This window comes from Jaculus jaculus, chromosome 1 (assembly GCF_020740685.1).
Source record: "Jaculus jaculus isolate mJacJac1 chromosome 1, mJacJac1.mat.Y.cur, whole genome shotgun sequence".
Taxonomy (NCBI): Eukaryota; Metazoa; Chordata; class Mammalia; order Rodentia; family Dipodidae; genus Jaculus; species Jaculus jaculus.
In genome coordinates this window covers 293,808,962-293,833,717 of record NC_059102.1, presented here as the reverse complement: position 1 = coordinate 293,833,717, position 24,756 = coordinate 293,808,962, and the positions used below count along the sequence as shown (strand labels likewise).

General features: G+C 43.7%; 1 protein-coding gene across 3 annotated transcripts in view; it reads left to right on the top strand.

Annotated features, from left to right (window-relative positions):
- The window catches only part of Rgl1 (ral guanine nucleotide dissociation stimulator like 1), a 294,134-nt gene extending 269,609 nt beyond the window's left edge, over window positions 1-24,525 (top strand). For all 3 annotated transcript variants that reach the window (XM_045146643.1, XM_004658715.2, XM_004658716.2), the window contains 6 exons: window positions 2,436-2,557; window positions 4,141-4,230; window positions 8,374-8,560; window positions 12,410-12,664; window positions 18,249-18,363; window positions 22,073-24,525. In XM_045146643.1, coding sequence (XP_045002578.1) covers window positions 2,436-2,557; window positions 4,141-4,230; window positions 8,374-8,560; window positions 12,410-12,664; window positions 18,249-18,363; window positions 22,073-22,260 — 957 coding nt within the window. In that variant the 3' untranslated portion in view covers window positions 22,261-24,525. The remainder of the gene's footprint in view (window positions 1-2,435; window positions 2,558-4,140; window positions 4,231-8,373; window positions 8,561-12,409; window positions 12,665-18,248; window positions 18,364-22,072) is intronic.
- The last annotated feature ends 231 nt before the right edge of the window (window positions 24,526-24,756 follow it).

The window sequence follows — 24,756 nt, the reverse complement described above, 5'->3', positions numbered from 1 at the left end:
TTAGACTGATTTAGTCATTCCACAGTGCACACATATTTCAGAAAATCATGTTGTATATACCTTGGGTATATACAATTTTTGTCAGTTAAAAAAGTAAGCTAATAAGCTGGGTGTGGTGGCGCATGCCTTTAATCCCAGCATTTGGGAGGCAGAGGTAGGAGGATCACCATGAGTTTGAGGCCACCCTGAGATTACACAGTAAATTCCAAGTCAGCCTGAGCTAAGTGAAACCCTACCTTGAATAACCAAAAAAAAAAAAGTATGATAAAAAAGTTTTTCAAAAATGTGCTGAAGAGATGGCTTAGGGGTTAAGGGGCTTGCCTACAAAGCCAAAGGACCCCGATTCAGTTCCCTAGGACCCATGTAAGCCAGATGCACAAGGTGGCACATGAGTCTGGAGTTCGTTTGCTGTACCTGAAGGCCCTGGCACACCCATTCTCTCTCTATCTCTTTCTCCCCCCCCCCCAAACAAACAAACAAATAAATAAATAATAAGCTCACCCATTGAGAAGAAGATTACTAGAAAAGGTGGTTAACTCTTGTGGGTCTGTTTGGGGAAGGAAAAGGCAGTCTTCCCTGTTACACGGAGGTAATTGTCTTTTTCCTATAAGCAGAGAAGCCATTTTCAGCATCAGTTTGAATCTTTCTGTGGATAGAAGAGTATTGAAGAATGTTTTAAAATGATAAAATGTGCTATAATTTTTGTGTCAAATGGGCACAAAATAGACATTTAAGTGTTTTTTTTTTTTTTCCTGGCTTTCTCAAAGCAGGGTCTCACTCTAGCCCAGGCAGACCCAGAACTCACTCTGTAGTCCTAGGCTGGCCTTGAACTCACAGTGAGCCTCTTACCTCTGTTTCCCAAGTGCTGGAATTAAAAGTGTGTGCTACCATGCCCAGCTCATTTAAGTGTTTAGAAGGAAAATAAAATAACTTCACCCTATAGCCCCCTCATTGTCTTTTAGTCATTTGTCCTTTCTTTGATTCTACAAACAGTGATTGTATTCCTAGCACAAAGAGTTTGGGTCCACTGCGGAGGGAAACCAGAACTTCTTTCCTTCATAGTGGTCACAATCCAGGAGGGAGATAGATAGTTGTAGACAGCCTAATACAGGCTTGTGAGCCAACGCGAAAGGTCTTGGAAAAGCACACTGGAGAGGCTAGATCTAGCCCCAGTTAGCGGGGTCAGAGAAGCCAGCAGGAGTAGCTAGCCAGGCTGGGCTCCATGGTAACAAGATCACATGGACAGATAGGAGTTTGCTGTCCCTCATAGGATGCACCTTCTATAGCATGATGGTAAATTTCATTGACAGTACTCCACTACGGGTGAGGCCAGCAGATAGAAAGCTGAGACCCAGAGATTCTGCCAGAGATTCCTGACAGATTTCTTCAGTCATGTACTATAATGATATATTAAACACAACAAAACCCTGTTATGCTTTCACAGTAACCCATGCTTCTCCTGTGACTTCAGAAATAAAAGCCCTGGATGCTAACTCTTTCCTTTTAAGACTAAGATGTTAAACATTTGGAACGTTTGAATATAAATCCTGAAGCTAAAGCTTCTCATTTCTAACAAACTAAAAAGAAGCTTGGGGAGAGGTATAAATAATTTTGGACACAATTATATACTTGCTTCTCGAGTGAGCTTTACAAGACTTAGTTGGATGATTTACTAGAGTAGTAAAAACCTGAGGCTTTAGAAACTCTAAACAGTCCACTTTATGAGGCCCGGGACTGTTTGGATGTTCAGCCCCACCAGAGCTTATTTATTGAGGGTTGAAGAAGTTGGGGATAAGGAGCTCAGGAGCTTCTTGACCTAAAGAATTTGTTTTCTATATATTTAAAAGACATAGAAGAAGAAGAATTTTTTTTTTTTACAATTTTTATCAAACTTTACCAAAATATTTTTTTACCACAAAAAGGAAGATGGAGAGGTAAGGGAGCTGTTGTGCATTGAAGTAGCAAATAGTTGGTGTATTTTGGTGGCTTGTTCTATTCATGTTCTATTCAAAAGAGAAAAAAACAATTGAAACTTGAAGCATACAAGGACTTGAGGGATTTAGAGTTATGTGTGTGTTTATTAGGTTGAGTGTTGAACATGACAAACACTTTACCACTGAACTATACCCATCTCCCAGAATTCGATTTTTAGTTTTTATTGACTGTGTTCATACATGTATATAATGTATTTTGCTTTGCCTTCATTTGGCCCCTGCCTCCTTCTATTAATTGCCCTCTTATTTCCAACTAGTCCTCCAGAGTTAAATTTCAAGATTTTTTTAAAGGCTATTTGATTTCTCACACAGCAGTGTTTCAGAGTTCTCTTCAGTGGTTTTCTCCATTTACCATCCATATGGTGTTATATTTCCATGTTGACATCTGCATTCGGTTGGTCTTACAATTCAGTGTGTTTTTGGGGTTTCTTCTTGCTTTAGGAATTTGAAGTTATTGCCCAGATCAAGCTCTTACAGTCTGCTTGCAATAGCTATTGCATGACCCCAGACCAGAGGTTCATCCAGTGGTTCCGGAGACAGCAGCTCCTGACCGAGGAGGAGAGGTAGGCCCACCAGGAGAGGCATGCTGCATCCAGGACCTCACTAGATTATTTATTCAACAGAAGAACATTCTAGACCAAGCAGGAGGAGAACATGGGCAAAGGCCTGGCGGCCTGACAGGTTTGGCATTTGGGGAACAGTTGTAACTCTGGCATGAGTGGGACATGAGGCACAAGTTTCAAAACAGTGGCCAGTTGACACAGGAAGGCATGTTAATTCTAGTGCCCTGAATGTTGGCCTACCCAGTTCAGACCTTTCCTAGTCTAGTTGGCAGATTAGTCTGTAGCCACATGTGGCTCACTTCCTGTTTTCATATTTTCAGTGGTTGGGGGAGGGGAATGAAAGAAGAATATGGCTGGCATGGGATAGTTATTTGAAATTCAAATTTCAGGAGCCATAAATAAAGTTTTATTGGAACATAGCCCATTCATTTACATCTTATCTATGGCTGCTTTCATGCTTTAAGAGCAGACTGGAGTAGCTGCAACAGAGACCATACGACTCACAACTTAAAATACCAGCTATGGTCTTTTACAGAGAAGCTTTGCCTATCCTTGCTGTAGACTAGGGATTTCCTTTGAAGATTTATTATAATGGAGGGTGAAACTGACAGCAAAGTAAGTATTTGGCAATGGAGGTTTAGAGAAGTACTGTAACTAGTTAGTGATGGTGTGTGGATTCTCCAGCACCTAAGCTATGAAGTGGTTTTTAATGCTGGATACCATAACCTACCTGTCCCAGAACCCAGTGTCGGTGCTAGCTAAAGCTGTGGGCTTTGATAAAAGCCACTTTAAGTGACACATAAATTCCTGTCATGTTTGTGCCTGATAGTTGTGGTATGCCATATTAAAATTTTTTTATTTATTTGCAAGCAGAGAGAGAGAGAAGAGGAAAAGACAGAGTGAAGAGGCATGCTAGGGCCTCCAGACACTGCAAATGAACTCCAAATACAAGCGCCACTTTGTGCATCTGGCTTTACGTGGGTGCTGGGAAATTGACCCAAGGCTGGTAGACTTTGCAGGCAAGCGCTTTAACCATTGAGCCATCTCTCCAGCCCCTTCAGGGTGTTTTAGCAATTATAAATCACTTATACTTAAGTATAGCTATAAGTAATATAATTGCCTATGTTTATTCACTAGAGATTATTCTACAAAAAAAAGTTCTTCTTTCCCTTAGATGAAATTATACACACATGCACACAGACTAACACACGAGTGAAACAGAGGAGAAACGAGTGATTCAGGAAGGGGGCTAATGGAGGGAGGCACATTCTTTCCCTGGCTTAGCAGAGCGGTGAGAATGACCAGGAAGCAGGGTGCAGTCAGCCCCCGCCCCTGCCCCTGGGTGCACACATCCTTGTGTTTGGGGCATACCGGTCCAAACAGCCTCGTCTCCAGAGAAAAGGGTGGTGGGGGTGATCTGAGGCAGTGTAATGGATAGGTACCAAGTCTGGCACTGGTGAGAACACCGCTGTCTGCATCTTCTGGAATGGTAAGAGTCCTCTAAAACAAAACCGGTAGGTACTGTGCGCAGCAGCCTGTTCTGTGCTCCAACGCTGACCTCCAGCCCTCCTTGTCCTGCGCAGCTACGCCCTGTCGTGTGAGATTGAAGCGGCCGCGGACGCCTGTGCCGCCTCCCCCAAGCCCCGGAAGAGCATGGTGAAGAGGCTCAGCCTGTGAGTGCCACCCAAGGGTCCTGGGCTCCCAGGGAGGTCGGAAACGTATTCAGCAAGGAACACTTACTTAGGTGGTTTATTTTCTGTCATGAGCAGCTCACAACATTTATTAAATGCATTCCTTCTCCTGTCCCCCTTCCTCTGGTATGAACCATCATCGCCACCTCCTTCCTGGACCTCTTCAACAACAACTCGGCAGTCTCCTGGCTGTCCTGTAGTCCCAGCAACCTATCTCTCTACTAACAGCTCGGTGATCTGTGGAACAATAGATCATGAAGCTTTCTTGTCCCATTCGTTTTACTTTGAAGTGAAGACTTTCAGTGCTTTTATTTTGAAATGAAACCTAAGTTTCAAAATATGATGTGTACCCATCCTTTCTTATAAACCCTCCACATCAGCCTTCTCACTATCCTTCAAGCACACTAGGCCTTTCTCTGCCCAGGGCTTTGTCACCAGCTATTCCTGTGGCCTAGAACACTTGTTTAAAAAAGTTTAACTGCTATCAATCTTGGCTATTCTTGTCCATATTGGCTGCTTCCTTGCAATGGGAGGTCAGCATTCTGAGAGCAGGAACCTTCTCCGTGGTGCACACACTCAGAGCGCCAGGTGGCCGAGAGACTCTGTGGCCAGCCTCACAAGACCTGTCTCCCTTTGGATAACATACAGATCCCTTAAAGTGGTGCCAGAGCCCTGCAGGCCCAGTAGCATCAGCTTCAGCCTGACCCCTGTCTGGTCCCTCTGCTCTTTGTGCTTCCACCACTGAGACCTACCTGAACACACTAGACACAGTCATTTTTGCCTTTATTCTGCTTATAACTGACTGTCACCCACCACCCAGAGAGCCACAAGGCTCATTTAAGCCTCCCTCAAGTCCATCTGACCCCATCACCTTTCTACCATACCTATCCTTGGTGCCCTCTCCTACTTGGTCCACATATACTACATGTGTCTGTTTAGAACGCAGACCCTATGAAGACAAGTCTGCTTTGTATTTGTTGCTGTATCCTCAGACCCTTAACTACAGTAGGTGATTAGTAAGTCCATCTAAAATGACTAAATCAGGCTGGAGAAATGGCTTTGCAGTTAAGTCACTTGCCTGCAAAGCCTAAGGACCCAGGTTCGATTTTCCAAGTCCCACATAAGCCAGATGAGTAAGGTCGCATCTTCATCTGCAGTTTGTTTGCAGCAACTAGAGGCCCTGATGTGCGCATTCTTTCTCTCTCTCTCTCTTTATGTCTCTGTCTCAAATAAAAAAAATAATGAAATGAACAAATTGATCCAGAACTATTCTGAGAACAGCACATTTATTTATACAATCTCCAACACGATCTACAAAAAGTTCTTATTATATACGTTTTACGGACCAGGAAAGTGAACTAGACAGAGCAAATAATATGCTAGTAATAATGATAGAATGATCTAGATTCATACTTAAGATCTGGTTCAAGGCCAAGTTTATATGATAAGAAGGCAGGCAGGCAGGAAGAGAATAAACTAAGTTTAATTAGATCATGAGCTTTGATTAAACTGGCTGTCACAGAAGAGAGTCAGACAGAACCTAGTCTGCACCAGAAAGTTGATCTCTTAGACTTTCAGCTCTTGAAGGCATTAGCCTAGTGGGTCTGATGAAAGCAGGTGATTAGTTCACACCTTCTCTTTTTCCCAGATACATGTTTCTGTTTGATATTTTGGGTGACCTAATATGCATTGACCAGGGACAAAACAAGAGGAGTTCTTAGAATGCCTTTTCCATGGCCAAGTAGCTTAGGCCCCATGCTCAATTGGCAAACCCCAACCCACCATTTGTTGTGGGAACTTTTTGTTGTTTATGGGATGAGGGTATCATGCTTCCTAGAATAGTATTTATTTTTCTTATTTTTTGTGTTCTTCAGTTCCAGAATCCTCTCAGCCACCATGTCTTCATATGTAGTCCTTCTTCCACTCTCTTGAGGGTTTATGTAACTTCTCTTACAAATGTACAGAGCTTTTTATTGTTTTCTCCATATCTTTTTACCAATTTTCATGTCTTTATCTTCTGATGCTGATTTCGGAGGATTTTTCTTCAGACCTATCCATAATTTTTTTTTCTTTTTGTTTTTTTGAGGTAGGGTCTCACTTTAGCTCAGGCTGACTTGGAATTCACTATGGAGTCTCAGGGTGGCCTCAAACTCATGGCAGTCCTCCTACCTCTGCCTCCCGAGTGCTGGGATTAAAGGCGTGCACCACCATGCCCGACTCTATCCATAATTTTTAATGAGCCCAGTTCATGATTTTTTTCTTAGTCACTTCTATTAAGTTTTTAATTTGAATCACTATACTTTTCATTTAGAGGTGATTTATTTCAAATTATCTTCTTCTTTTCTCAGAATATCTTATGCTGAACTTCCCTCTTTTCACTTTCTTATGTCTTTAGTACTTTTGAATATACTTATTTTATTGTAGACATGTATATACTTGCTGAGTGTATGGATATATTGCCAGTTTCTTTTTGACAGTTTTCATATCCGAGATTCTCAGGCGTCTACACTTGCTGCTTGTTGATGAACTTTGATTGGAGCATTTCCTTGGATATCTTTTTGTGCTTTTGTACTATGAGCTCAACTTTATCAGGGAATTTTCTACAGCTTGGTTAAAGTTATATTCTTCCAGATAAACAGATTTTTTTCCTCCCTCCCTCTTCCCTTCCTTTCTTCCTTCTATCCAGTTCTCTCAGTGATGTTACCTGAGAATTCTTAATTTCCAGACCACATTGAGTGAGCACATCACAGTGAGGCATGAGCCACGATCATACACTTTCAAAGGAGCAATTTTTTTCCTGCTGTCCAGGTTCAGGCCAAGACAGAGAGGCCTTGCTGTTGTCTGCCTGTGCCACAGAAAGACATTCTATAGCCCATCTCTTCAGGAAAGGCACAGGTCCTCATGATTCTAGTTCCTGGCCTTTTATAGACAGAAGACTTCATTCCTCAGCTCTCTGCACACTGTATGCATGGACAGCCATAGTATCCTGAGCCCCATTAGTATATGCAATTAATATGTGTGAATAATTGTTTTTAAAAAATGTCTCTGTTTTCCAGTATTCATGCCTCATTCCCCAACCAGAGTAGTGAAGAAGTGGCCCACATGCTTGTGGATTTCAGGTCCTTTTCTGGTTAAGGCCTGTGGGATTTCCCTTACTCTCTTTGCAAGCTCTGCTGAAATGAGTTTTAATATTTCTTACCCAGTTCTTTTTCTGAGAGGTTTGGGTTATTGTAGTTCATCAAATGGCTGGAAGCAGAGGTCTTCCTCTTTTTTTTTTTTTTTAATTTTTTGGGGTTCAAGATTGTCAACCTTTTTTCAGCCTCATGAAGTTCATTTTGTGATAGGAAGTGATGAAGATGGTATTGTGATCCTGTCCATGTATTCCATGGACAGTTCATAGATGGAAGACCATGAATCTAAAAAGACTTCTGATGAGTCAGTTAAACAACCTTGTGTATTCATTAAAGCTGGAAGAAACCTACAGGACAAAACAGTCATTACTACTTATTAGGAACCTTATAGCAAACATTTTCCTAAAATGTTAACAACAGAGCATACAAGATTAAGAAAACATCAAGAGGGTTGGAGAAATGGCTTAGCAGTTAAGGCACTTCCCTGTGAAGTGTAAGGACCCAGGTTTGATTCCCCAGAACCCATGTAAGGCTGATGCCTATGGTGGCACATGTATCTGGTCATTTGTAGTGGCTAGAGGACCTAGCACTCATTCTGTCCCCCATTGCTCTCTCTCTCTCTCTCTCTCTCAAAATAAATAAATACAATTAAAAATATTATTTATTTATTACAGAGAGAGGGAGGGAGAATTGGCACACCAGGGCCTCAGCCACTGCAATCAACCTCCAGATGCTTATGCTACCTAATGGGCATATGTGACCTTGAACTTGCCTCGCCTTTGTGCATCTGGCTTATGTGGCATCTGGAGAGAGATTGAACATGGGTCCTTAGGCTTCGCAGGCAAGTGTCTTAACTGCTAAGCCATCTCTCCAGCCCCCAAATAAGATTTAAAAAAAAAAAAAACATCAAGGGCTTCCTTAATCAACTGCTAAAATATCTTCTTGGGTTCTAGATTTGTAACAGCCTGGATGATTGACATTCTGTTTTCCACAGGCTGTTTCTGGGGTCTGACATCATCACCGGTAGCACTCCCACCAAAGAGCAGCCCAAGTCCACAGCCAGTGGGAGCTCTGGCGAGAGCATGGACTCCGTCAGCGTGTCGTCGTGTGAGTCAAACCACTCAGAGGTGGAGGAGGGCTCCATCACGCCCATGGACACGCCTGATGAGCCTCAGAAGAAGGCATGTACTTAACCCTCTCCATAACTTCTGTTCCTATTGACGGCCCCCAAAGGGCCATTTATCCCACAAGAATGTCTGTTTTCCAGTTTATCGTTCTACAAGAGCTTGAAAGCAGTGTTTTAGAAGAGTCCGAAGGAGAACTCATTCTGTGGACCCACTCCTCATAGAAATGGGTGCAAAGTTAGTAAGAAAATTGGTGATTCATTTGGCCTTTGAAATCTTTCATTCCCACATGGAGGATTGTAGACTATAAAATAAGTTTATTTTATTCAAGAGAATCAGGATTGCTTAAGAAGGGGCCAAAACGTCAGAACTGGAGAGATGACACCATCTTGGTACCATACCTTGCCTTATCCAAACTTTTGCCACAATACTATTGCATAGCAAGACACTCCACAGCTCAGTGGCAAGAAATTCCACTAGGCATCCAAGGAGCTGGCTGACTGGAGTCAGGCTTCCTCCTATGCCACCGTTTTGGTCCAGGCTGCTTCGCTTAGCTGCCATTCCTTTGGAGTAAATAAATGAAGCAGGGAAATGTGCTTCCGTATTAGCAGGAGGAACTGTGAGATAAATAACAGGGCAAAGGGCATAGCTGCAAGTAGCATGAGGAGTTGATAATGATGATACAGTCTGCCACATGTGGAGCAAATGATAAGTGATAAGAATTGTGAGGCTATTTCCTTGTGGCTGTATAATAAACTGAGATAAAATATCAACCTTAATCTTATATGCATACCATTTTCAATCTAACAGTCAAGGAGCTTCTTTTAATTTTTTGTTGTTGTTCATTTTTTTTATTTATCTATTTGAGAGCGACAGACACAGAGAGAAAGGCAGAGAGAGAAAGAGAGGATGGGCGTACCAGGGCCTCCAGCCACTGCAAACAAACTCCAGACACATGCACCCCCTTGTGCATCTGGCTAACGTGGGTCCTGGGGAATCGAGCCTCGAACCGGGGTCCTTAGGCTTCACTGGCAAGCGCTTAACCGCTAAGCCATCTTTCCAGCCCAAGGAGTTTCTTTTAAAGAGGTCAACTGCTAGGATCAAAACTTACAGCATTTTAGAGAGATTGTTGGCCACTGAATTTGGTTTGTTGTGACTCCCGACCTTTCTAGTTTGTGTTTACCCCAACGAGATCGACTTTTGATGACAGTCTCTTTTTGCTTTTTTGAGGTAGGGTCTCACTCTGGTCCAGGCTGACCTGGAATTAACTCTGTAGTCTCAGGGTGGCCTTGAACTCACGGCGATCCTCCTACCTCTGCCTCCCGAGTGCTGGGATTAAAGGCGTGCGCCACCACGCCCGGCAGACAGTCTCTTTATATATGCTGCTGTATAGGGGCCTGTGGGAGGCTGTACATGATGCTATCAGTCATCATGGGCGTTGGGTACCTTCAAGTAACTTTGTCATAAAGTAGTCAGTCCAAGAGAGAAATCCCACTTAGGACTCACTTGAGATGACTCAATGCTGCCCAGAAAAAGAGTCTCACCTTTTGGCTGCAAATCTAAGGACTGTAAGCCTTCACATTGCAGATGCTGAAGGAAAGGTTCTGTGAGTACCTAACAGTGCACCGTCATGCCAAAACTGTGCTGCTTCAACCGGGAATCTAGCCATTCTCCATGGATTGACCTAAGCATTGAATCCAAATCTAGAGTGAAGTCCCATTCAATTTTTGACAAGTTTCTAATGTTTCTGTGCCTCATACTCTCCCGATGGATGTTGCAGGAAAGTGAACATGGATGTCTTTGAGGGATCTTTATACCCATCTGGAAAGCAGACAGAATCATATGCTGAATTCTTAGTAGGGACATGGGGATCATCAGTCATTCTCTTTAGAACTATTATAACATAAACTTCCTTCAGGGTTTACCTTAATTACAAATGTTGTTAAGAGTCATAGAAAATAAAAGGAAAATGAAAAAAAGGGAAAAGGGCTGGTGAGATGCTTTAGCCGTTAAGGCATTTGCCTGCAAAGCCAAAGGACCCAGGTTCAGTTCCCCAGGACCCACGTAAGCCAGATGCACAAGGTGGCAGGCACATGCAGGAGGAGTTTGAGTTCATTTTCAGTGGCTTAAGGTTCTGGGGCGCCCATTCTCTCTCTGTCTGTCTGCCTCTTTTCTCTCTCTCTCTCTCTCTCTGAAATAAAATATTTTTAAAAGGGAAAAAACTGGTCCAGTAGTTAGAAAATGGCCCTTCTTGGGCATTATATTTTTGTTTTCTTTTTTAAATTAATTGTGTATATGTGTGTGTGTGTGTGTGTGCATGCCACAACTTTCAGCTTTTGCATGGGATCTGGGGATCTGAATTCAGGGTTACACAGCAGGTACTTTATCCACGGAGCCGTCCTCACAGCCCTGTAACGGTCAGTAAGTCCTCAGGAAGCACAAGGAGCGATTCCAAAGCCACAGGATGGTAAAGCTACCATAGAAACCTTCATATCAGAACTGTCTTTTCAGCTTGCTGGCTGCAATTGAACAAGTATGCAGTGGAGTCTAATGCATAGTTATGCCATAGGAAAAAGTCCCCAGAAAACTAGAGATAAAGTTAAGTCCATTTTATTTAGAAGCCAGATGATCTTGCTCCATTTCCATTGAAGGGCAGACAAGTAATAATTGTAATGACTTCTGCAATATTTTATAGGATAAACATGATTTCAGCTTAACTCATTCCAAAGTTACAGATGATTTTCTACAACAACAATGGATCTTTTAAAATGATTCAATTTAGTGGTGTGTGTGTGTGTAATACTTGTTTTGAAGCATCCCTTTCTCTGGCAATTGCTACTGCCCATATCATAAATATACACTTGATTAGAAAGCACATTCACTGGAGCTCAACATTTCTCACGTGTCCTCACTACAACATGAAGGTCTATGTAATTTTTCTATCAGCAATGTGGAAAGTGGCAGAGTCGCTCAAAGGCTGTGTCTTAGCCAGTCTTGATTTCTCTGAATCTGTTCTCTGTAGGTTACAATGCTCTTGCCCCTCCCTGCACAAGACAGCTGTGGGACCTCAGTGAGAAAGGTACACACTCACTACCAGTCTCACACTGCCAAGCCTGTCAAGGCAGTGGCATTTTAGTTAATTCACCATAGTATCTTCCAGAGTGTGCTAATCTTGGCTATGCCTCAGGTTCTGTGACGACAGTAGTTGTACTGGGGAATTGGGGTGCTCATCCTGACCATACTGCCAGATGAATGTGTGAACCTGGCACCTCAGTGTTCTCTCCTGATCTCTTATTCCTCACCCTGAAAAAGGAAGGGTCCATTGTCTTCAAGGCCTGTCCAGTACTGACATCTCACACAGAGCTACATCAGCTGCAGTTCTTAGAAGCTTCTAAATATACAGCCATTTCTCTCTTACTGCAAAATCTGATTGTAGAGTCAGAATAGAGTGAACTTGTGACTCAAAGCTGTAAAACATAATAAACTGGTTTCAAGCCCCACTTCCTGCTCCCTCCCCATAGCCCTAGGAGCTGACTTTCCCAAGCCCACATGGCCTCTAGGTGGCTGGTCTCTGCTGCCACCTGCTGGTTAACTTTTTTATGCACAAGTAAAAACTAGGGAAATGACAGAACCATTTCATGTCACATGGATTCAGACTGATAAGGTCCCTTGAGTCAGGGATAGGCGCAGCTCTGCGTGCGTGTGTGTGTTTGCACTAAGAACAAGATACTTGTGGGTTGTTGTGGAGGAAATAGCTGAAGTTTACTGGTCTTCATATGTACTTCTGCTTTGACATTATAAAGCACACTTGACCCAGGTTCTAGTTGGTGTGTGTGTGTGTTTATAGTTGTATATTATAATTGTTATATATATATATTTTTTTTTTTCTGGGATGTCTTTTTCCAGCTCTCTGAGTCCTCCTCATCTTGTTCCTCGATCCATTCCATGGACACAAATTCCTCAGGGATGTCGTCCTTAATCAACCCCCTCAACTCGCCTCCATCCTGCAACAACAACCCTAAGATCCACAAGCGCTCGGTCTCTGTGACATCCATCACCTCCACGGTCCTGCCTCCCGTTTACAACCAGCAGAGCGAGGACACCTGCATCATCCGCATCAGCATAGAAGACAGCAACGGCAACATGTACAAGAGCATTGTGGTAAGGGGCGCTGGCTCCCCTGCCGCTCTGCCCTCTCCCGAGAACCCTGAACACGCATTCTATTCTGCTTGTCTCTAGAGCCCCATGAAGTGACCCTGCGCAAACAGCAGCGTCTCCCTGGGTGCGGGTTCATGGCACATTTACCTAACAATATAGGTGTGTGTAGGATGTAGTTTTGCCAGATCAGCATCCTCTTTTCACAGTGTTCCCTTTGGGTGAGTAGATAATGCAGTCCAGGGAGGTGTCGCTGCTTCACACCTTCTATGACATCCTCCTATGTGCGATCTATCAGTGGAGGTGATCTGCATCCTTAGTAGTGTTTGCTGCTGGCAGGGTATTTTTCCCCTTCAGCCATTTGGCCCAAACCTAGTTCCTAAAGTGAATGGTCAGGCTGGAAATATAGTTTGGGTCAGTGAGGAACTCTGTGTAATATAAATGAGACAGAATGTTATGTACTTCTCTAAAAGACTGCATTTGCCAGGCTGGAGAGGTGGCTTAAATGATTAAGGCACTTGCCTGCAAAGCCAAAGGATACAGGCTGTATTCCCCAGGACCCATGTAAGCCATCTGCACAAGGTGGCACATATGTCTGGAGTTCCTTTGCAGTGGCTGGAGGCTGTGGTACGTCCATTCTTTCCCTCTCTTGCTCTAAAAAACAAACAAACAAACAAACAAACAAAATGACATTTGCCTAAGGAGAAGGCATACAGGGACTCTCATGTGATAACCATGAATGTGCATGGTATGTTTTTCACAAAAGCAGATTCTTTAGTTTACAGAACCTGTCACACTTTGAAAATCAGATTCTTCTCTGCAGCATAAACTTCCTGTGAATTTCATGTCTCTCTTCATTTTCGTCATTTTGCCTCTCTGAGGGCACAGAGAAGGCCTCCAAGCTGAGGCCCAGGTATGGTCATGATTGGTATGGAGGCTCTGTCTTTTAATATCCTGTAGAGAACCTTTGCTGTAACATTCATTGAATAACAAGCTAGTTACTGAGTATTTGTTGTATGTTGGTCATTGTATCAGGTTCAAGGACAGAAGATGAATGGGATATTTATATCTTTGAGGAACCTATAATAAAAAAGAGATCTTGGGCTGTAGGGATGGCTTAGCGGTTAAGGCATTTGCCTGCAAAGCCAAAGGACCCATGTTCAATTCCCCAGGACCCACGTTAGCCAGATGCACAAGGTAGTACATCATCTGGAGTTTGTTTGCAGTGGCTGGAGACCCTGGTGCACCCATTCTCTCTCTCTCTCTCTCTCTGTCAAATAAATAAATAAAAATAAAACATTTAAAAAATTTTTTAAAAGATCATAAAATATTGTTCAGAATGTACTAAACAGGGCTGAGGAAATGCACGGCAGCAGGGAATGGTCAGTAGAGGAGCACAGGAGAGTTAGGAGGACCCCATGGCCGCCAAGGTCACCAGTGTTAGCATTGGGTCCTTTCTCACGGCTTCTCTTTTAAATGCCAATCAGAGAGAAGGGTCCCACCTGTACAATTATATCGTGGTACAGATTTATACACCAAACAATTATGCGGTGGACCTTGCCCACACACATGAGGGTATGTGCTCCTCTCTGCAGGGGCAATGGTGAGTGGTGAAATGTGTTCAAGCCTCTTCCACCTAGGAAGCAACTTGGATCACGCGTGCTGCCCAAGTGTTGTGTGGGTCATGAATAGACCATCTCCTAGGGTCCTCCGTCCTTGCCATACGGGCCAGCTTCCAGAGAACCACCCCCTCTGCGGCCCTTCCTGCAGCCCTTCATGTTGCTCTGGGTGGGGCTTCTAGCCTTCACAGGCTCCGCCATCTGCCTCACGGGAACATTTTGAAGAGACAGCAGGCTGTGCTGGTGGTCTCAGTCCTAGTGCGAGGCCTAAAGAGAAACTTTACCACACTAGAGTTTCCTTTGTGAAATTCAGTAGACTTGTCTCCAGGTTGGAAACCATTCAGTCGAGGTGTGGCTTAGAGTAACAGGCCTCAAACCTTTTAGGTGCCAGGATTCCATTATACTATGTAGGTTGTATCTGTTGATCGTTAACATATTAAGCAGTAAAACTGACTTATTTAAAATTATTTTGTCAGGCTGGAGAGACGGCTTAGCAGTTAAAGCATTTGCCTGCAAAGCCAAAGGACCCAGGTTTAATTCCCCAGGACCCACGTTAGCCAGGTGCACAAGGTGGAACATGTGTCTAGAGTTCGTTTGCAATGGCTAGAGGTCCTGATGTGCCCTCCCTCTCTCTCTCTGTCAAATAAAAAGTAAATTAACATATTAAAATAAATAAATAAGTAAATAGAATTATTTTGTCATCTGAAACAGCAATAATGAAAACATTGTATGCAAATATAAATTACACATTTAATAAAAAATTCTGTTGTTTTCAGGCTCAGGAGACAACAACTCAGTTGGCAAAGTGCTTACCTTGCAAGCAGAGACACCTGAGTTGGGTCCCCAGAATCTTAATGTACAGGTTCTGGGGGCTCTCTGGCCATCCTAATGACAAGCTCCAGGGCTATGAGAGACTGACCCATTCCTGAAGAATGCTGTCCTCTGGTCTCCGCATGCATGCACGCACATGCACAAACACACTCACCCACATATGTACATGTGAACGTATACACACAGAAACACACTAAGTGTATTTTTCCCCAAAACTTTGGAGTGTAGAAGAGTGGTATGGTTTTATATTTTCACCAACCATCCTCTGGAATGTTTGCTGAGGTATTTTGTTTTGGTGGTAGCACATAATTAAGAATTCAGTTACACTCAAGTGTGGAGTTGAAAAAGAGAATTTTAACATTTTTTCAAATAGTTGTAGATATTCTGCTTTATGAATAAAGATTTATAATATTAGTACTTTTTATTGCCTTATCAAAGATACTATTTTTTTAAAAATATATTTATTTATTTATTTATTTGAGAAAGAGAATATGAGTATGCCAGGGTCTCTAGATGCACACACCACTTTGTGCATCTTGCTTTACATGGGTACCGGGGAATCGAACCTGTGATGACAGGCTTTACAAGCAAACATTTTTAACAGCTAAACCACCCCCTCCCCCAGCCTGACTTCTGAAGTGAATCTGGCTTCTCTTGTTTTCCTGTGAACACAGGGTCTTAGAGAACACAGTGGCACTACTGTACCTGGGTATCTCTGTCTTGATTGTCCTAAGGCGACAGCAGTTTCATCTACCAGTCCTTTGCAGTGACAATGCTAATGTCAACACAAGGGAAATGACAACATTTTATGAAATGATAATGATCTGATGGATCAATATCCGAAAATCTTAGAGACTCAGGGGACCATAGATTATCCACTGAGAACCGGTGGCCTAGAAGGGCTTGCATTGCAGATTTGCTCTTGTCCTATAAGCCAGGTTCTTCCCAAGTAGTAGGAGAAACAAAACTCTAACCCTTAACTATGTAATGCATATTTGTGGTCATAGGAGGTATGTGGGGGTGATACTGGCTATCTTTCATGGCTTCCTCACTTAGCATAATACCCACCGGTCATATGTGCCTAGGCACCATTTGAAACGGGAATAGTTCAAGTTGAGGTGAGTATAAAAATACAATACAGATTTAGTACAAGAAGATAAAATATTTCATTGACAATTTTGTTTTCCGTAATGATTCTATGGTGACAATAATTTGGAAGCATTAGGTTAAATAAAAATAATATTAAAATTTTGCTTTTCAAAGGCTTGTTAAACTTAGCAGCTAGACATTTAAAGCCAGGCGTGTGGCACACATTATGTATCTGTTGGACAGTGTGGGTTCGGTGTCCCCACACAGGGTGTATGGCTGAGGTGTGCATATTCACTGTGCTCAGCAGTTTGCCTCAGCAGCTTGTATGGTACACAGCAGTCAAAGGAAAGCCCCCAGCCACTGGCCTCATTGTATAACCTGGTTTTCTCCCTGCCTGACATCACCCCACAGTGCTCTTTCTCCTTAGTGTTTTGCTGCTACTCCGCTTTGACCCACTTGGTGATAATTTCCTTCTTAGACTATCAAAATTATATTTCCTCCTTTAGAATTCTGTGTGTACCACCTAGTCTGTCCTTGCAAATGGATGTGCCCGATGTGTTGGGAGTGGGCAAATGAACAAGGTCTTCATTGCTAACAAGGACCCCATAGTAGTGCATGCTGCTTGTTGCAGCATAAACACCAGCTGCTGCTCCGATCAGAGGGAGGCAGCTAGGCACCACCATCCTCAGACACACAGCAACAGGGACTTGGTGGGTGCATGCATGCGTGTGTGTGTGTGTGTGCGTGTGTGTGTGTGTGTGTGTGTGTGTGTGTGCATGTGTGCTCTCTACAATGCTCTCAACTCGTGGTGAGAACAGCTCTTCTAAGTGAGAACAATCTAGATTTGCATTCACTTCCAGAAATCATATGAGGTATGGTACCTAGGCAGTCATCTTTACAAGGCACCCTGAGCCTCTACCTGTAGTTGGCTGGTGCCCAAAATGACAAGAAAATTAAATGAGCAGATCTTTATTTGTGCCTTTAAGACACTTAGCAGCTGATTTTTATGGAAGCACAATTTATATACAGTAGTGTTTACATGAGTTTTAGAAACCATATGCACCTGTCTAACCATCACTCCAAATCCAGATAAAGAACATTTCCAGTCAATCCCCCTTAACCTTGAGGCTTCTGTTTTGGAAACAATAGACTCTGGTGGGATGTACTCTTTTTTTTTTTTTTTTAATCTGGTTCTTTTGCTCAATATGATGTGTCTGAGTTCATCCATGTCATTGCACTTGCCTGTTCTTTGTGGCTCAGAAGTGTTCTCTGGTAAATATATTGTTCTACTAATGAAAATTGAGGTTAATTCTAGGTCTGGAATATGATAAATAAATCTGCCATAAGCATCATGTATGTCCTTCTGTGGCCATGTCTTAATCCTCTTGGTCACTATATCTTGAATTGTTGGATCTGATGGTCACTTGTTCTTTTTAAAAAAAATTTTATTTTTATTTATTTATTTGAAAGGGAGAGAGAGAGAAGGAAACAATGGGCATGCCAGGGCCTCCAGCTGCTGGAAATAGACTCCAGATGTGGCACCATCTTGTGCATCTGGCTTACGTGGGTCCTGGGGAGTTGAGCCTGGGCCCTTTAGTTTTATAGACAAGTGCCTTAATCGCTAAGCCATCTCTCCAGCCCTCTTGTACTTTTTGCAATGGCCAGTAAGGCAGAACTGTAGCCACTTCTTTCCTACTATGCCATTGCCATAGCAGAAGCTGAACACACAGCTGTCACGTTAAGCCCGGACTCATACCACCTTACGTTATTTACATCTCCGGACATATTTTCTTTTATTGGAAACTTCACTAGTTGTGGGGGTGATAGGCAGTGTCTCCGTGTCAGTAGAGGAGGGCGCTGTAATGACTCAGATGTCATCTTTTGGCTTCTAGGAATGGAGCTAGAACCAGAACTCTGGGGTCCTGTTCTTTATTCGGAGCTTATGCCGTTCTGGTCCATTCTTCCCAGAGATGCACGCACAACATAAGCTGGCAATTAGAGGGCCCTGAGGCTCCCAGGAACCCTGACAAATGCATTCATTATTTTTGCAGTTGACAAGCCAAGATAAAACGCCTGCTGTGATCCAGCGAGCCATGCTAAAGCACAACCTGGACTCAGACCCGGCCGAGGAGTATGAGCTGGTGCAGGTCATCTCGGAGGACAAAGGTGGGTGCAGGCACCTCCTCACAGCATGTGCCAGCAGCACGGACATGGTGCTCCCCAGTGGCTGACGGCAGGAAAGGGGTGTGTGTGTGTGTGTGTGTGTGTGTGTGTGTGTGTGTGTGTGTGTGTTTATTGGAACCTAGTGGTGTTTTTAATCATGTAAGCATGGACATTCACACCATCCCAAAGCACAGGGAACACCATACGTTGCTTGTTGACTGAGACGCACACTGACTACCCCATCATAGTGGAGGGCTCTGTTCCCCAACAGGAGGCACCACCTCCCCATGAAGCAGAAGGAGAGTTGTACAAGGTGGGGGTATGGGAAGGGGAGAGCTGTTCACACTACCTTTGCCCAACAGATCACCAGGGTTCTGTCTTGGGTTCAGAGGGAATGGGCTAAAATTAGAATAGTGTCTTTTCCTAGACATTAAAAGTTAGTCTGAAGAAATACCTCTTCAGCTAACTCTTGGAGGTTTTCTGAATCATTCAGCCAAGGCTTAGGTTATAGGACCAAACTTTGTCAGTTAAAATTTTTAAATGCAGTCAGAGTTTAAATTTGAAGCCTACAAAATGGTTTCTTGAATTTTTATTTATTTATTTACTTATTTATTTATTTATGTGCATGCTCCTATGGATGTGCAAGGGCTCTTGCCACTGCAAACACATGCCAGATGTTTGTACCACGTTTTAGGTCTGGCTTTATTGTGGGTAGCTTGGGAACTAAACCCAGGGTGGCAGGTCTTGCAGGCAACTGTCTTTAATGGCTGAACTATCCTGCAAGCCCTGCTTCTCTGAGTTTTAGCACATGGTCTACAACTCAGCACTAACGGAGGCCAGTGGCTGTAAAGGTCCAGGGGTCCCATCTGTGGGCGTTGATTTCCGGCACACAACCTACCCTTACCAGCCATGGTCCTTAATCAGTTACTTGGAAACAGTATGTGGCTCCTCATACATCAGAAGTGATTGTGAAATTAAACAGGAACCAATGTGTCTGAAAGTGCTTTGAAGAAATGCTAAGTGATCTAGAACGGGGAGGAATATTATTGCAGGCCCGAGATTTGGTGGAGAGGAGCAAGGGAACACTTAGAGACGGCTAGTCCTGGCACATTTGGGCATATAATGTATGAGTCATGGGTAGCCTGACCATCCTAGGGGTCCCAACATGGAAGGCTCACTGGAAGGTCACTTAATGCTCTGCTACGGGCCTCCCGGATGCCTTTACCACAAAGCCAGATGTCCACATCTGCCCATTTTATTCTCTGGATTATAAGTAACCATAGTTCCCAAGTACTATGTATTCTCTACTATCTCTTAAAAGCAAAGGTGAGGCTGGAGAGATGGCTTAGCGGTTAAGCGCTTGCCTGTGAAGCCTAAGGACCCCAGTTGAAGGCTCGATTCCCCAGTACCCACGGTAGCCAGATGCACAAGGGGGTGCACGCATCTGGAGTTCATTTGCAGTGGCTAGAATCCCTGGCACACCCACTCCCCCCCCCCCTCTCTCTCTCTCTCTCTCTCTCTCTCTCTCTCTGCCTCTTTCTCTCTCTCTCTGTTGCTCTCAAACAAAAAAATTTTTTTAAAAAGTAAAGGTGAATCAGGCATGGGGGCCCATAACCTTAATCCCAGCAACTGGGGGAGGGGGAACCTAGAGGTAGGAGGATTGAATTCTAGGTCAGCCTGGGCTAGAGTGAGACTCTACCTCAAAAAAAAGGGGAAGGGCTGGAGAGATGACTTAGGGGTTAAGGTGTTTGACTGCAAAGTCAGAGGACCTTAGTTCAATTCCCCAGGACCCATGTAAGCCAGATGCACAAGGTGGCGTATGTGTTTGGAGTTCATTTGCAGTGGCTAGAGGCTCTGGAACGCCCCTTCTCTCTCTCTCTTTCTGTCTGCCTCTTTCCCTCTCTCAAATAAACAAATAATTTTTTTTAAAGAAAGGGCTGGCGATAAGGCACTTGCTTGTCAAGCCTAAGCACCCACGTTTGACTCTCCAGGTCTCATGTAAGCCAGATGCACAAAGTGACGCAAGCGCTCAAGGCCACCGTTGCGCACAAGGGGGCGCACACGTCTGGAGTTTGATTTCAGTGTCTGGAGGCCCTGGCGCACCAATTCTCTCTCTCTCATTAAAAAAAAAAAAAACAGTAAAATAACTTTGCTTTGATAATTTGGTAGTATGCTGTTCAGAAATTGATTGCAGGCATCTAGTTGAGAGTCATTGAAGCTGAAAATGGCTTCCATGCCATGCACTCTGTCTTACAGGCGTAAAGTTTTAGCGTAAAGTTTGGACAAAGTTGAAGCAAATGGTTTGAACTTATGATTACTCCGGAAATATTTCAGGATTTCAAGTGAAGAGTTCTGAGAAATGCTGAAGGTTTTGTGTTTTGTTTTTTGTCCATGTCACAGGATTCCCCTAGTCTTTGAGAGGACTTGCGTCTTTGGGTGGGAAGTGGGTGACAGGAAGAAGAAAGCCCGAGTCTTGTCCCAGCTCTGTCGTTCAGCAGCCGTGATCCTGGGAATGCCCTTTGCTTGGCCTCTTTTTCACTGTGATTTCTTCTAGCTTTAACATTTCTATTTTTTTTTGTAATTTTTTTTTTTTTTTTTTTTTGTTTTGTTTTTCGAGGTAGGGTCTCACCCTGGTCCAGGCTGACCTGGAATTAACTATTTAGTCTCAGGGTGGCCTCGAACTCATGATGATCCTCCTGCCTCTGCCTCCCGAGTGCTGGGATTAAAGACGTGCGCCACCACGCCCGGCTTTTTTTTGTAATTTTTTTATGAGAGAGAGACAGACAGACAGAAAGAATTGGCATGCCAGGGCCTGTAGCCACTGCAATTGAACGCCAGACGTGTGCGCCCCCTAATGTGCATGTGCGACCTTGTGCACTGGTGTCACCGTGTGCATCTGGCTGATGTAGGACTGGAGATTCAAACGTGGGCTTTTAGGCTTCACAGGCAAATGCCTTAGTTGCTAATCCATATGTCCAGCCCTAACATTCTATTTTTTTAAATAATTTTTATTAACATTTTCCATAATTATAAAAAATATCTATTTTTGAACATTAAGTTCACAGGGGAGTTCTAAAGCTTAATCTGCACTTGTTTTTTTTATATTTATTTTAAAATTTTTTTCATTTACTTGAGAGAGAGAATGAGAATGTATAGGTGTGCCAGGGCTCACTGACACTGCAAACAAACTCCAGACACATATGCCACTTTGTGCATCTGACTTTACTTGGGCATTCAGGAATCGAACCCTGGGCAGTCAGGTTTTGCAAGCAAGCAAATGCCTTTAATTTCTGAGCCACCTCTCCAGCCTACACTGTTTTTTTTTTTTTTTTTAATTTGTTTGTTTGTTTTGTTTTTCGAGGTAGGGTCTCACTCTAGCTCAGGCTGACCTGGAATTCACTATTGAGTCTCAGGGTGGCCTTGAACTCACATTGATCCTCCTACCTCTGTCTCCCAAGTGCTAGGATTAAAGGCGTGCACCACCATGACCAGCTTTTTTTTTTTTTCTTAAATTGGGATTCATCAAGTATTAGGACCAGTTTAGAGGAGGTGCCTGCATTGTCTGGTCACATTCCAAAAACAAAGGCCTCACTACAGAAAAGGCTGTTGGGATGGGTTGGAGCATATATTACATTACAGTCTCGCATTTTGGCAGGGAGTGCTGGGCTGCTGCATACAAGCTGACTGGCTTCTCTTTCTTTGTCTTTTCCAGAACTGGTGATTCCAGACTCAGCAAATGTCTTTTATGCCATGAACAGCCAAGTTAATTTCGACTTCATCTTACGTAAAAAGAACTCAGTGGATGAGCAGGTGAAGCTGCGAAGTCGGAGCAGCTTGACTTTGCCCAGGACAGCTAAGCGGGGCTGTTGGAGTAACAGACACAGCAAGATCACCCTCTGAAGGGGACCAGTGACTCCTGCCAAAGGCAGAGAGGTGTTCAGAAAAGGCTTTGGTCATGGCAACTACCGTCCAGTGTTTGAAGATCACTGGAGATGCCAGCAGATATTTATCAAGTACTTATGGTGTACAAAGCACTATGTGGGAAGAGTGGAAATGAACTGACTTGAAAAGGATGGAATGATCCGCTGATTCTCTGACCTGTGTGAGACTGAAATACAAAATGATCCCCATGAGGTATATGTGCACACATATTTTGTGTATATGTGCATATATATATATATATATATATATATACACATACATATATGTATGTATTAGAGGAACTTTATGGGATATTCTGGACTGTGGAGAAAACAATTTTCACAATGACCTGGGAAGTTGAGGTCACTTATTACAGGGAGATAGACGGAATGGAGAGCCTAGTCTCACGCCTTCCAGGAGAATCAGACCTATGAATGCAGTGTCCTTCGTGCCAGTGTTACAAGAAGCCCAAGCTTTATTTGTGTAAAGCGTGTGTGTGTGGGGGGGAGGGGGCATTACCTTCTCAGTCACCTGCCGCCAGATAAAACAACTGCAGAAGCTGGAATGGCCACGGGCTGCGTGAAAGACCCCCACGGAGAGGGTGTGGATGAGCCTGTGGTCCCCACTCTCTGCCTGCCGCTGCCTCTCTCTGCTCCCCGGTGGGTCTGGAGGAGCCTTAGAGGCCCCCACGCTCTGCTGGTTGCCCTTACAATGCCTTGAGCCAACACAAGCCTGTTTCAGTTTCTGGAAATCCTTGTACTTCTGCATTCTCTCCTAAAGACCATGTAATCCCTGCACAAGTAGCCATGGTCTTCGGTCACTTACCAGCCAGAAGAGACCGCGCAAGAGAGTGGTGACCTGTTTGCACTCAGCTCCGTCTTGGAATGCCACCACTCCCTTGCCTCTCTGATTGCCTTTTGCATGTAAAACCGTATGTCTTGGAGTCTTTGGCCATCTGGATCCTAGTATCTCTTATTATGTGCAATTTGTTCCTCAGGTGTAGACATTTCTCCTGTGGTTGACTACATCGGTCATTTTGAGCCCGTGAGGGGCTTCTGAACAGCGATTCCGTGTTACTAAGCCCTCAGAAACGCGTTCCCTGCTGGCAGCACTGTCTCATTTTCCTGACTTCTGCAGCATTCCTGTGCCTAGCCGCAGGGAAACAGGACTTCATGTATTATCTCAGTCCTTCCTCCAAGAGGTGCCTCCTTCCAGATGGAATCAGTACCGCTCTCTTCACATCCCCTCACGTGCTCTCCGACTGTCCCTGTTAGGTGACATTTTTGTCTCTAGTAACACCATCACACTCTCCCATTCCAAATCTGAGCTATGCTGGGGTTTGAACTAAAAAGCCATATGTGGGAAGTTGACTTGTATAAAAAGCACTTTCAGATTGCTGTCTTTTTTTTAAGAAAAAACATTCCCAAAATACCAGTTTTTATTCCAAAAATAAAAAGAATGAACTGAGAATATGAAGTACAGATTGTAATGTAGAGCTTTTTTTTTAAAAAAAAAAAAATTCTAACCCTGTATTGCAACTCCCAGAGGATGTGTGGGACTTACTTTACATAGATAGCCATATTATTTCAGCAAGAAACGTTAAAAAAAAAAAAGTTTAGAGATTTGTGGCAATGGACCAAAGAAGGAGTCAGGAAGAAATCAAATTTCCTGGGTCTTTCTAGGAGGCTGGATTGTACACTGTGTAGACTGGCTAGGTTCCAGCTAGTGTTTCGACTGGGTTCCAACAGCACTTTCTTCTGTTCTTGAGTCTTGTTTGATTTGTGCGTCTGCTTGGAGGAGAGACAGCCAGGGCCACAGGTCAAGGCGAAGGTATCCTCTGCCTGACTTTGTTGGTGCCAGTGTTCAAAATGTGTAACGATTGCCCTAGTTTAGGGTGCGGCTGCCAAGATGTATCTGTTTTGCTCATGTACTCACTCCATGTATTTATACTGTACATGTCGAGCCTAAGATATATGCTGCAATGTAAAATATATATATATATACATATATATATATATATATATTTACCTTTTTAAAAAGACAATGGAAATTCTAAGTAGATGAAACATGGCCTCATTTATTTAATGCCACTTTAATTGTCTTAGATTTGCTTCCATGTGGACAGCCGGGCGTTGCTTTCAGTACCCGCATGTTTGTCTTCCTGCATCTCCAGCATCTGTTTACCTTTTGGTTCAACTAATAAACTGGTTTGGGACTTGGTTGGCACGTGCTGCCAGACCCAAAGGGCTTGTATGTGGAGTGTTAATCGGGTGGGCTCTGGGCTCCAGGTTTGTCAGCATTCGGAGTGCGCTCTGGGCCAGATAGAGCACGTGGAAGGAGCGTGGGTGGCAGAGGACCATCCCAGTGTGAGAGGGTCACGGCTGAGGGGGAAGTGGTGGTTCTAGAAAGGTCACTGGAGGACCCGCTTTGCTAGGCTCTCAGCAGCCATGAAGTGGAGCCGCTGCTTATACAACT